The 13,356-nt window shown below is 39.0% G+C and overlaps 1 protein-coding gene across 1 annotated transcript in view; it reads right to left on the reverse strand.

The window, feature by feature from the left end:
* The window catches only part of LOC110459025 (TBC1 domain family member 16-like), a 47,944-nt gene extending 36,626 nt beyond the window's left edge, over window positions 1-11,318 (reverse strand). Inside the window, exons 1-4 of the mRNA XM_021511046.1 lie at window positions 11,052-11,318; window positions 7,318-7,466; window positions 3,927-4,061; window positions 577-763 (exon numbers count right to left, since the gene is read on the reverse strand). Coding sequence (XP_021366721.1) covers window positions 577-763; window positions 3,927-4,061; window positions 7,318-7,466; window positions 11,052-11,318 — 738 coding nt within the window. The remainder of the gene's footprint in view (window positions 1-576; window positions 764-3,926; window positions 4,062-7,317; window positions 7,467-11,051) is intronic.
* Window positions 11,319-13,356: the final 2,038 nt, after the last annotated feature.

A 13,356-nucleotide genomic window follows, 5' to 3' on the forward strand; every position in this document is an offset into this window, starting at 1 on the left:
GTAGCCCTTCATCCCAGCATGCTACAGGCCTAATATCAGTACCCTGGGCCTTTCGGTTATTGAGAAGAAGTTGTTTGAAGATTTTAACATATTTGACCCCTGTGACCTTGAAAGTGGGTCAAGATCATTTATTTGAACAAACTTTGTAGCCCTTTATCCCAGCATGCTACAGGCCTAATATCAGTACCCTGGGCCTTTTGGTTATTGAGAAGAAGTTGTTTAAAGTAAAAAGTTGACGCCGGACAGACGGACGGACGGACGGACGACGGACAGGTGAGGTAATAATGTAAAGCTCAGGTGACCTAAAAATATGGAAGATTTACCTCAATTTCCCCTAATGGGCCCAAACCCCTCTGCCCCCATTTGGGCTACACCCTCCGTTTATACAAACTTGAATCCCCTTTGGCTGAGGATATTTCAGGACAAATTAAGTTAAAATCCACTAAACTGTTCAGTACGAGTAGCGTTTTAAAGGAAAAGTTGACGAACGTCCGGACGCCGGACGCCCTACTATGGCATCAGCTCACTTGCCCTTAAACCAGGTGAGCTAGCAAAAACAAGAACTTGACCACATACCAGCTGTCGGTCCATGTCCGAGTCCTTGGGGGAGCTGACAAACAGTGTACGCTGCATGAGCCCTGTGAAGCACCAGAAAGCATCAGCTTCATTTTGAATCTCTGCGAGGACAGGCGCCAGCAGGTCCGACATCCCCTGTGTGTAACCCATGTGGGGGTTAGCCAGGGCATAGTTCAGCAATATATTCCTGGGAAACAAATTCATAAACTACTACAAAATGGTGGATTTGAATTTAATTATTCAGTAAGAAGACGCCCGATTGGCCAGTTTCACTCACATGTTATTAATCTCACATCCGTGATCGTTTATTGGGATAAGGCCATCTAAATATACTAAATACCCTTACATATTATGTATACTAAATACCTTACATATTTTGTATACTACATATTATGTATACTAAATACACTTACATATTATGTATACAAAATATCCTTATATATTATGTATACTAATTACACTTACATATTATGTATACAAGATACCCTACATATTATGTATACTAAATACCTTACATATTATGTATACTAAATTCCCTTACATATTATGTATACTACATATTATGTATACTAAATACCCTACATATTATATATACTAAATACCCTTACATATTATGTATACTAAATACCCTACATATTATGTATACTAAATACCCTTACATATTATGTATGCTAAATACTCTTACATATTATGTATACTCAATACCCTTACATATTATGTATACAAAATACCATTACATATTATGTACACTAAATACCTTACATATTATGTACACTAAATACCTTACATATTTTGTATACTACATATTATGTATACTAAATACCCTTACATATTATGTATACTAAATACCTTACATATTATGTATACTAAATTCCCTTACATATTATGTATACTACATATTATGTATACTAAATACCCTACATATTATATATACTAAATACCCTTACATATTATGTATACTAAATACCCTTATATATTTTGTATACTAAATACCCTACATATTATGGATCTTTGTTGGAACATTTGTTTACTCTGCACCTTACGCTTCTTTTTACAAAACTAATACAAAGGAAGAACTAACTAATACAAAGGAAGAACTAACTTATACAAAAGAAGGACTAACTTATACAAAGGAAGAACTAACTTATACAAAGGAAGAACTAACTTATACAAAGGAAGAACTAACTTATACAAAGGAAGAACTAACTTATACAAAGGAAGAACTAACTTATACAAAGGAAGAACTAACTTATACAAAGGAAGAACTAACTTATACAAAGGAAGAACTAACTTATACAAAGGAAGAACTAACTTATACAAAGGAAGAACTAACTTATACAAAGGAAGAACTAACTTATACAAAGGAAGAACTAACTTATACAAAGGAAGAACTAACTTATACAAAGGAAGAACTAACTTATACAAAGGAAGAACTAACTTATACAAAGGAAGAACTAACTTATACAAAGGAAGAACTAACTTATACAAAGGAAGAACTAACTTATACAAAGGAAGAACTAACTTATACAAAGGAAGAACTAACTTATACAAAGGAAGAACTAACTTATACAAAGGAAGAACTAACTTATACAAAGGAAGAACTAACTTATACAAAGGAAGAACTAACTTATACAAAGGAAGAACTAACTTATACAAAGGAAGAACTAACTTATACAAAGGAAGAACTAACTTATACAAAGGAAGAACTAACTTATACAAAGGAAGAACTAACTTATACAAAGGAAGAACTAACTTATACAAAGGAAGAACTAACTTATACAAAGGAAGAACTAACTTATACAAAGGAAGAACTAACTTATACAAAGGAAGAACTAACTTATACAAAGGAAGAACTAACTTATACAAAGGAAGAACTAACTTATACAAAGGAAGAACTAACTTATACAAAGGAAGAACTAACTTATACAAAGGAAGAACTAACTTATACAAAGGAAGAACTAACTTATACAAAGGAAGAACTAACTTATACAAAGGAAGAACTAACTTATACAAAGGAAGAACTAACTTATACAAAGGAAGAACTAACTTATACAAAGGAAGAACTAACTTATACAAAGGAAGAACTAACTTATACAAAGGAAGAACTAACTTATACAAAGGAAGAACTAACTTATACAAAGGAAGAACTAACTTATACAAAGGAAGAACTAACTTATACAAAGGAAGAACTAACTTATACAAAGGAAGAACTAACTTATACAAAGGAAGAACTAACTTATACAAAGGAAGAACTAACTTATACAAAGGAAGAACTAACTTATACAAAGGAAGAACTAACTTATACAAAGGAAGAACTAACTTATACAAAGGAAGAACTAACTTATACAAAGGAAGAACTAACTTATACAAAGGAAGAACTAACTTATACAAAGGAAGAACTAACTTATACAAAGGAAGAACTAACTTATACAAAGGAAGAACTAACTTATACAAAGGAAGAACTAACTTATACAAAGGAAGAACTAACTTATACAAAGGAAGAACTAACTTATACAAAGGAAGAACTAACTTATACAAAGGAAGGACTAACTTATACAAAGGAAGAACTAACTTATACAAAGGAAGAACTAACTTATACAAAGGAAGAACCAACTTATACAAAGGAAGGACTAACTTATACAAAGGAAGGAATAACTAATACAAAGGAAGAACTAACTTATACAAAGGAAGGAATAACTTATACAAAGGAAGAACTAACTTATACAAAGGAAGAACTAACTTATACAAAAGAAATCTAGATATGAAGTTTGAGAAACATCAATTGAGTACTTTTTAAGACAGGATCTCAAAATCCTAGATGGCTGTCTAGTGGCCATCTTGCTTTTTCAGTCGGTTTAAAAATAAAATATTCATGACTATATACCAAGAGGAAACTACACATGACACATGAGAAAGATTTGTCAAGTACTTCTTGAAAAACAGCGATACCAAGGATCTTAGTGAATTGAACACAGCTGACTACTAATGTCACCAGCTGACAATCTGCTGACAATCTGCTGGTGACCAGCCACAAACTGAAGTGTAAGCATTGAACACAGCTGACTACTAATGTCACCAGCTGACAACCTGCTGACAATCTGCTGACCAGCTGACAATCTGCTGGTGACCAGCCACAAACTGAAGTGTAAGCATTGAACACAGCTGACTTCTAATGTCACCAGCTGACAATCTGCTGGTGACCAGCCTCAAACTGAGGTGTAAGCATTGAACACAGCTGACTACTAATGTCACCAACTGACAATCTGCTGACAATCTGCTGGTGACCAGCCACAAACTGAGGTGTAAGCATTGGTTCATATTTAGAAGTCAGAAACACAAATTGTACTTACTTAAGCACTTCAATGTTTGGATTGTCCTCCCCACGGAAATACGGATGTGTTCGGTCAGTTCGGACCACATCTTTCTCTACAATTGATTGGATCTTGCGCCAAAACTGTTCTTGTTCCTCTTCTGTCATCTTTTCCCTAGGAACGAGTAAACAGGAGGCCCATTAACTGTTGAATGAGCTTTTTTGATCTTCAAATGCATCATTGAAATAATTATTCATGCATAAAACATAGCCATGATGTCACAGGTGTCCAATAAACTGCATGAACTGTCCAATAAGTTTGACCAACTGTCCAATAAGTTTGACCAACTGTCCAATATGTTTGACCAACTGTCAAATAAGTTTGACCAATTGTAAAATATGTTTGACCAGCTGTCCAATAAGTTTGACCTACTGTCCAATAAGTTTGACCAGCTGTCCAATAAGTTTGACCAACTGTCTTATAGCCGAAACCATAGGAAAGGTAGGTGCAATTGTTCTTGACCCTGAAGTAGCTGTCCCCTGTATAGTCCCTTAAACAAAGATGATTGGTACATTGACCCTGAAGTAGCTGTCCCCTGTATAGTCCCTTAAACAAAGATGATTGGTACATTGACCCTGAAGTAGCTGTCCCCTGTATAGTCCCTTAAACAAAGATGATTGGTACATTGACCCTGAAGTAGCTGTCCCCTGTATAGTCCCTTAAACAAAGATGATTGGTACATTGACCCTGAAGTAGCTGTCCCCTGTATAGTCCCTTAAACAAAGATGATTGGTACATTGACCCTGAAGTAGCTGTCCCCTGTATAGTCCCTTAAACAAAGATGATTGGTACATTGACCCTGAAGTAGCTGTCCCCTGTATAGTCCCTTAAACAAAGATGATTGGTACATTGACCCTGAAGTAGCTGTCCCCTGTATAGTCCCTTAAACAAAGATGATTGGTACATTGACCCTGAAGTAGCTGTCCCCTGTATAGTCCCTTAAACAAAGATGATTGGTACATTGACCCTGAAGTAGCTGTCCCCTGTATAGTCCCTTAAACAAAGATGATTGGTACATTGACCCTGAAGTAGCTGTCCCCTGTATAGTCCCTTAAACAAAGATGATTGGTACATTGACCCTGAAGTAGCTGTCCCCTGTATAGTCCCTTAAACAAAGATGATTGGTACATTGACCCTGAAGTAGCTGTCCCCTGTATAGTCCCTTAAACAAAGATGATTGGTACATTGACCCTGAAGTAGCTGTCCCCTGTATAGTCCCTTAAACAAAGATGATTGGTACATTGACCCTGAAGTAGCTGTCCCCTGTATAGTCCCTTAAACAAAGATGATTGGTACATTGACCCTGAAGTAGCTGTCCCCTGTATAGTCCCTTAAACAAAGATGATTGGTACATTGACCCTGAAGTAGCTGTCCCCTGTATAGTCCCTTAAACAAAGATGATTGGTACATTGACCCTGAAGTAGCTGTCCCCTGTATAGTCCCTTAAACAAAGATGATTGGTACATTGACCCTGAAGTAGCTGTCCCCTGTATAGTCCCTTAAACAAAGATGATTGGTACATTGACCCTGAAGTAGCTGTCCCCTGTATAGTCCCTTAAACAAAGATGATTGGTACATTGACCCTGAAGTAGCTGTCCCCTGTATAGTCCCTTAAACAAAGATGATTGGTACATTGACCCTGAAGTAGCTGTCCCCTGTATAGTCCCTTAAACAAAGATGATTGGTACATTGACCCTGAAGTAGCTGTCCCCTGTATAGTCCCTTAAACAAAGATGATTGGTACATTGACCCTGAAGTAGCTGTCCCCTGTATAGTCCCTTAAACAAAGATGATTGGTACATTGACCCTGAAGTAGCTGTCCCCTGTATAGTCCCTTAAACAAAGATGATTGGTACATTGACCCTGAAGTAGCTGTCCCCTGTATAGTCCCTTAAACAAAGATGATTGGTACATTGACCCTGAAGTAGCTGTCCCCTGTATAGTCCCTTAAACAAAGATGATTGGTACATTGACCCTGAAGTAGCTGTCCCCTGTATAGTCCCTTAAACAAAGATGATTGGTACATTGACCCTGAAGTAGCTGTCCCCTGTATAGTCCCTTAAACAAAGATGATTGGTACATTGACCCTGAAGTAGCTGTCCCCTGTATAGTCCCTTAAACAAAGATGATTGGTACATTGACCCTGAAGTAGCTGTCCCCTGTATAGTCCCTTAAACAAAGATGATTGGTACATTGACCCTGAAGTAGCTGTCCCCTGTATAGTCCCTTAAACAAAGATGATTGGTACATTGACCCTGAAGTAGCTGTCCCCTGTATAGTCCCTTAAACAAAGATGATTGGTACATTGACCCTGAAGTAGCTGTCCCCTGTATAGTCCCTTAAACAAAGATGATTGGTACATTGACCCTGAAGTAGCTGTCCCCTGTATAGTCCCTTAAACAAAGATGATTGGTACATTGACCCTGAAGTAGCTGTCCCCTGTATAGTCCCTTAAACAAAGATGATTGGTACATTGACCCTGAAGTAGCTGTCCCCTGTATAGTCCCTTAAACAAAGATGATTGGTACATTGACCCTGAAGTAGCTGTCCCCTGTATAGTCCCTTAAACAAAGATGATTGGTACATTGACCCTGAAGTAGCTGTCCCCTGTATAGTCCCTTAAACAAAGATGATTGGTACATTGACCCTGAAGTAGCTGTCCCCTGTATAGTCCCTTAAACAAAGATGATTGGTACATTGACCCTGAAGTAGCTGTCCCCTGTATAGTCCCTTAAACAAAGATGATTGGTACATTGACCCTGAAGTAGCTGTCCCCTGTATAGTCCCTTAAACAAAGATGATTGGTACATTGACCCTGAAGTAGCTGTCCCCTGTATAGTCCCTTAAACAAAGATGATTGGTACATTGACCCTGAAGTAGCTGTCCCCTGTATAGTCCCTTAAACAAAGATGATTGGTACATTGACCCTGAAGTAGCTGTCCCCTGTATAGTCCCTTAAACAAAGATGATTGGTACATTGACCCTGAAGTAGCTGTCCCCTGTATAGTCCCTTAAACAAAGATGATTGGTACATTGACCCTGAAGTAGCTGTCCCCTGTATAGTCCCTTAAACAAAGATGATTGGTACATTGACCCTGAAGTAGCTGTCCCCTGTATAGTCCCTTAAACAAAGATGTTTGGTACATTGACCTTGAAGTAGCTGTCCCCTGTATAGTCCCTTAAACAAAGATGTTTGGTACATTGACCCTGTAGTAGCTGTCCCCTGTATAGTCCCTTAAACAAAGATGATTGGTACATTGACCTTGAAGTAGCTGTCCCCTGTATAGTCACTTAAACAAAGATGTTTGGTACATTGACCCTGAAGTAGCTGTCCCCTGTATAGTCCCTTAAACAAAGATGTTTTGCTCACCTGATCTTTCTGATGTTTTGATACTCGATGTAGCGGTCATTGCGGATGTGTTCACGTTCTTCATGAGACGAACAATATGGATAATAATGCAAAAGAAAAGGCCATGTTTCGTGTCTTAGGGGTGGCTCCAAACCACCAAAGAAAACACTCTGTAACAATCAAAATACGTACATATTACTGATTATTGGAAATACCATGTATTAATGTAAACTGTCAAAATACGTACAGATTACTGAGTAATGTAAATACCATGTAACAAAGTTACAATCAAAATGCGTACAGATTTATACATAACTTTACACAATGAAAGAGTTAACCTGTTTATTACTTGAGTTAAGACACAGATATGAATGTGCAAGCAAAGAACAAGTACTAAAACTTACTGCAAACATTTGGCGTATCAGGGGCTCCTCACTCTATAACAAACCTACTAATAGTAACAAAATATTCTCAAAAGATTTTAACGGAAGCTAGACTCTGCGAAGTCACAGAGAAGCTTGATAAAGAGCGCGAGCTAGACTCCAAAGAAAACAAGAGAAGCAGCTAGACTCTGAAAGACTCCAGAGAAGCGACCAGACTCCTAATATCCATGGAGAAGCTATAAAAGACTATGAATTGGAAACGCTAGACTCCGAAGAAGGCAAGAGAAGTCACTAGACTCTGGAGGCATCCAGAGAAGCGACTAGACTCATAGCCACCCCAGAGAATGTATCTGTTAAATTTACCATGAGAAAACTGGCTACAGATAAAGTGAAGTAATAATATATTTAAGAGATTGGGGGTACAATTCCCCAAGAATTTAAAGCCAAAATGGAACGATTATGTTAGTGCGACATAAGAGTGAGAGCCCCCAATAATGTAGAGAAATTATTTATAACATTGGAGGTAAAATGATAACTATAGTAACTAGTCAGAGCTGTACAAATTGTAGCAGGATCTGTTCGGATATATCGAATAAAGCAGTCAGATGACCATCTACCCAAGGTCTGAATAACATGATCCTGGACACCTGCGGCAGCCGCTGAGGTAGCCGCACCAATACGAAAGGAATGTCCATTAAATTCATGGCTGTTGATACCTATACGAGTCAGAGTTATTTGAGGTATGATATGAAAGTCTGACGCATCAGTGGTTTGGGAAAATACACATTTTCAACAAACAAAGGTGAAGTCAGAATAGCTCCTTGAGCCTTCCTTGCTGCTAAATAGCGAATCATGGTGAGCACAGGATTCAAAACATTGTTTTCAAACACTTTAATGTTCACTCCTTACCATAGGGGTCCATTTTTGATGAACGCCGAAAAANTACAAATGTAAGTAGTATCGCGCAAGGTTTGGCATGTGAACTCCCCACAGCGCAAAAAGCCATAAAATGCTGTCTTAAAAACACAACACAGCATAAGGTCTATGAAAGGTGCAAACATACCATGATTACTGGAAATTTTATCACACATGAGTTTAAGTATCCTAAATGTAATAGAAAGTCGTTTTGTTGAAAGGTTCACTTGGTTTTTCTTAATAGCACGCAAAATGTAGGTTAGCCGAAGTGTGTTGGCAATGGGATCACCGAAGTTATTTCGAATGTAATAAAAACGGATACCAGACAGGTAAAGCTTAATAGTGTCATATTTTAAATGCAAGTTTTGTTGACAATAAGTCATGAATAGGATCAGAAGTTCTTCATTAACTGGAGGAAGAGACTCTGCTGGGTAGCTGATGCCCCGCATAAGAATGAATGTCAAGAAACAATTCAATCCTGATTTGTAAGTAGATAGTGTCCTCTCACTAAGGGCGGTATCCCACAGCCTTGCAACGTTGTTATTCAGTTCATCGTCAAAGATGACATGGGTAGACAGGGTATACTGGCCACTGGTCGGCATGGGGTGCTAATGTCCTGAATCGGCTCATCTGGAAACGAGATATAGCATCAGCAATGTTATTTTGCTTACCAGGGATATGTACTGCATGGACTACAAAGTTATGCACAGCAGAATGGTATGTGAGTTTACGCATAAGTCTCATAATACTCTGCACTTTAGATCTCCCTTTTGAAATGATTTCTACTGTAGCAACATTGTCACAATGAAACAAAATTCTTCGTTTGTGCCAATTACATCCCCACAAAACACAAGCCATAACAATGGGGTATAGTTCGTAAAGGGCCATGGAGGGGTCTGTTGTCTTCAGTTCCGGAGGGAAGGTACCTTGAAACCATTTCTGTAGGTAGATGCCTCCGAACGCTTCTAAAGTAGCATCGGTATACAAATGGATGTCCGCGGCTGCTGTGACATGGTCATAGAGGAAGAAGGAGACTCCATTCCAATTCGTTAGAAATAAAGACCACATGCGTAAATCTGCTTGACACTCTTGGGTTATCTTGACATGATAATGTAATTCACGCACTTTCGTAGAAAGTGAAATCAATTGTGAAACGAATGCACGTCCAGGTTTTATGCAACGACAAGCGAAGTTCATGTGGCCCAGAAGACTAAGAAGTTCGCGTTTGGTGCACGACTTCTTCCTCTGAAATGAATCGATGAATTCAATGATTCTGGAGATTTTGTCTAATGGAAGACGGGATTCATTAAGATGAGAATCCAAAAACACCCCCAAGTACTCCAACATGGTGCAAGGTCCCACAGTTTTGTGCTCCCACAGGAATGCAAAGATTCTTGAAAACTGCCATGAAACGTTCCATGGTTTTTGAAGCATCCACATAAACTGGTTCAATAACTATAGAATCATCCAATAAATGTAGAATGTTATTAATGTTATAGTTGTTTTTAGCTATCCAGCACACGGCCTGCGAAAGGTTATCAAACAGTTTAGGGCTAGAACGACTCCCAAACACAAGTCTAGTAAAGAAATAATAGCTGTTTCTCCATTTTATTCCATGATAAGGCCAGAGTTCTGGTTTGATTGGAAGTAGCTTGAAGGCTTCAGTGATGTCGGTTTTCATCAACCATGCATTTTTCCCTGCACTTTTTATGAGGCGAATAGCATCATCCACAGTGGAATATTTGAGTGAACAAGTAACTTTGTCAATTAGACTGTTGAGACTTGGATTTTGGTTGTCCTTGTGTGGAGCTGACATGTCAACGATGAGACGTTTTTTCTTTGAGTACTTATGTTCAGCTAACCCGATAGGATTGATACGGTATGCCGGAAATGGAATGCTATCGAAAGGGCCTAACAAATAACCTTTTTCTACCTCCTGAGACACTAATTTCTTTACACTTTCAGGATCACTGTTTGTCTCAATGTCTCTCTCGTAAAGATACAACTCGACACGTCTGTGTGGATGGACTGAGCACATCACCTGCTTGTATACGCCGAAAGCTAAAATAAACTCGCTCAAGGTCAAGGTCTTGTTAAGCCGGGGATCATTTTCTCAGCAGAGTTACCACTTGGCTCACATTGACCATTGTAGTACGGAATGAGAAGGGCCGCAAGGTTGACGTCTCTACCGGTCACTATCTGTTGTCTAAGTGTTGGGGAAATTGTTTCAACCAAAGGCAGTGACTCTGCTGCGTAGCCAAATCTTAAACGTGTATTGCAACTCTCACCTGCCGTCAAAGTAGAGTCGGCTTGGAACCTTCTGAAAGCGGCAGCTGGAACGTTGCGTTGCACGGCAGGTATGGGACCTTCCAATCTGTGTTAAAGTCTAATATAACACTCCTGTAGTGTGGAAACACTTTCTGCCAGGCTGGTAACCAGGTTGGTTAGGTTCTGTACGGAAACTGAATTGCCGCCATCTTGCACTGGGGCATCATGGGATCGCGCACCTCCTGATGAAACATGGGATCGCGCAACTCCAGCACTCTCCAACCCAGCTTGTGCGTCCCTTACTTTTTTCACAAGCGCCATGCGTCTAGTCCCTCCTTGAAACGATACATTTAACTGCCGCAGTTCTTGTTGTAGTCTAGCAAATGTCCAATTTTCTAAGATTTCAGGATCGTACGGTGCCGTCCTGATAGCCTGGCGTCCTCGTTTTGGGGCCATGATATAAATACACTCAATAATACGAAACCATAACACACACACGCTACGGTTGAGTGGACAGTTCCAACACGGAAATACGTCAGTAGTTATATGCGTAGAGTTGAACGGAGGTACAGTTTAAGAGTCGCAAATGAATACTACGCACCTACATACGCAAACAGTTCCTTCCGTGAATATCACGGTATCGAGAGATCGTGCAACAGTCGTAATTCAAAATGGCGAAAGTTCTGTGAAGAGTAGACAACGTAGATAGTCCCAGAAAAGTTCCAAAACTCACATATTTCGGTCACAATATCCACCGTGTAACTTCACATATAGGTATAAAGTCGAGGATAAGCTTATAACTGGGACTGATGAAGTAAAATGTAAGCCAAAAACAAACAAGTGTAATCTGCCAGCACTACGAGGAATGAAACTGAAGCTGGCAATACCAACACCCCTCTAAGACGTAATTGCTGATTGGTCAAAAGTTACTATGGACTAATTAACATATACTACGATACCTTATATGGTAAGACATCTAATTTGCATAGGTAAACACTATCGCTCTTCACAGAAGAACACATTCCATAATGCGGTAAAAGAAGGTATTACAAAAATGAACATAAGGGAAAACCCTTATATCTTAACACTTGATATTGCAAACATAACAACAAAACTATCACATCTACAACTACAGCAGCCAAGGCAATGCAAGGCTTACACAGTTATATATAAACTATAATTTATCATTACATGCTGTATTATTCTTTGATGGAAATACCATGTATCAATGTAAACTGTCAAAAACTACATATTACTGATTAATGGAAATACCATGTAACAATGTTACAATCAAAATATGTACAGATTACTATTTAATGGAAATACCATGTAACAGTGTTACAATCAAAATATGTACAGATTACTGATTAATGGAAATACCATGTATCAATGTAAACTGTCAAAAAGAGGCCCAGAGGACCGGTATCGCTCACCTGATATGTTTAAAATAATTGGTATGAAGTAGGTGCTGTAAGTACATATGAAATTTCAGAAAGATCCATCCAGTACTTGAGTTATAGCGAGAACAAACTTCAAACAGAGCCCCACCCCTATGCAACCTAGGGGGGGGGGGGGGGTCATACCCACCAATTATACAAAATTGAGTCCCCTTTTGCCTAAGGATGCTCCAGACTAAATTAGAATAATATCCCTTAATCGCTATGGTAGAAGGACTATAAAGGTTTTACCTATATTTCCTCTATTGGGCCCCGCCCCTCAGGTCCCACCAACCGTTTATACAAAATTGGTTCTCCTTTACCCAAGGATGCTCCACACCAAATATGGACCAAATCCTTTCATTCCTACAGACGAAGAATTTTAAAGAATAACTTGCTATGTTTCCCCTATTGGGCCCTGCCTCCCAGGCCCCTGGGGGGCCAGATCCACGGGTTATACAAAATTGGTTTCCCTTTACCCAAAAATGCTTCAGACCAATTATGAACCAAATCCTTTTATTCTTACAGACGAAGAAGGATTTTAAAGAATAATTGGCTATGTTTCCCCTCTTTGGCCCCACCCCTAAGGCCCCTGGGGGGGCCACACCCATGGTTTATACAAAATTGGTTCCCCTTCACCCAAGAATGCTTCAGACCAAATATGGACCAAATCCTTTCATTCCAACAGAAGAAGAAGGATTTTAAAGAATTTGCTTTATTTCCCCTATTGGACCCCATCCCTCAGCCCCCAGGGGGGCCAGACCCACCATTTATACAAAATTTGCTCACATACCCCAAAGGATGCTTCTGACCAAATTTGGTCAAACTCTGCTTAGTCGTTCATGACTAGTAGCGTTTTAAAGGAAAAGTTGACGGACGGACTGACGACGGACGACGGACGACAGACGCTGCGGTATGGCATAAACTCACCATGGTCTTTCGGACCAGGTGAGCTAAAAACTACAGATTACTGATTAATGGAAATACCATGTATCAATGTTAACAGTCAACCAGTATAGATATCTCAGACAAAGGTAACAGGTGGAGATAACTGTGAC

The sequence above is a fragment of the Mizuhopecten yessoensis genome, unplaced genomic scaffold (genome assembly GCF_002113885.1).
Source record: "Mizuhopecten yessoensis strain PY_sf001 unplaced genomic scaffold, ASM211388v2 scaffold9929, whole genome shotgun sequence".
Taxonomy (NCBI): domain Eukaryota; kingdom Metazoa; phylum Mollusca; class Bivalvia; order Pectinida; family Pectinidae; genus Mizuhopecten; species Mizuhopecten yessoensis.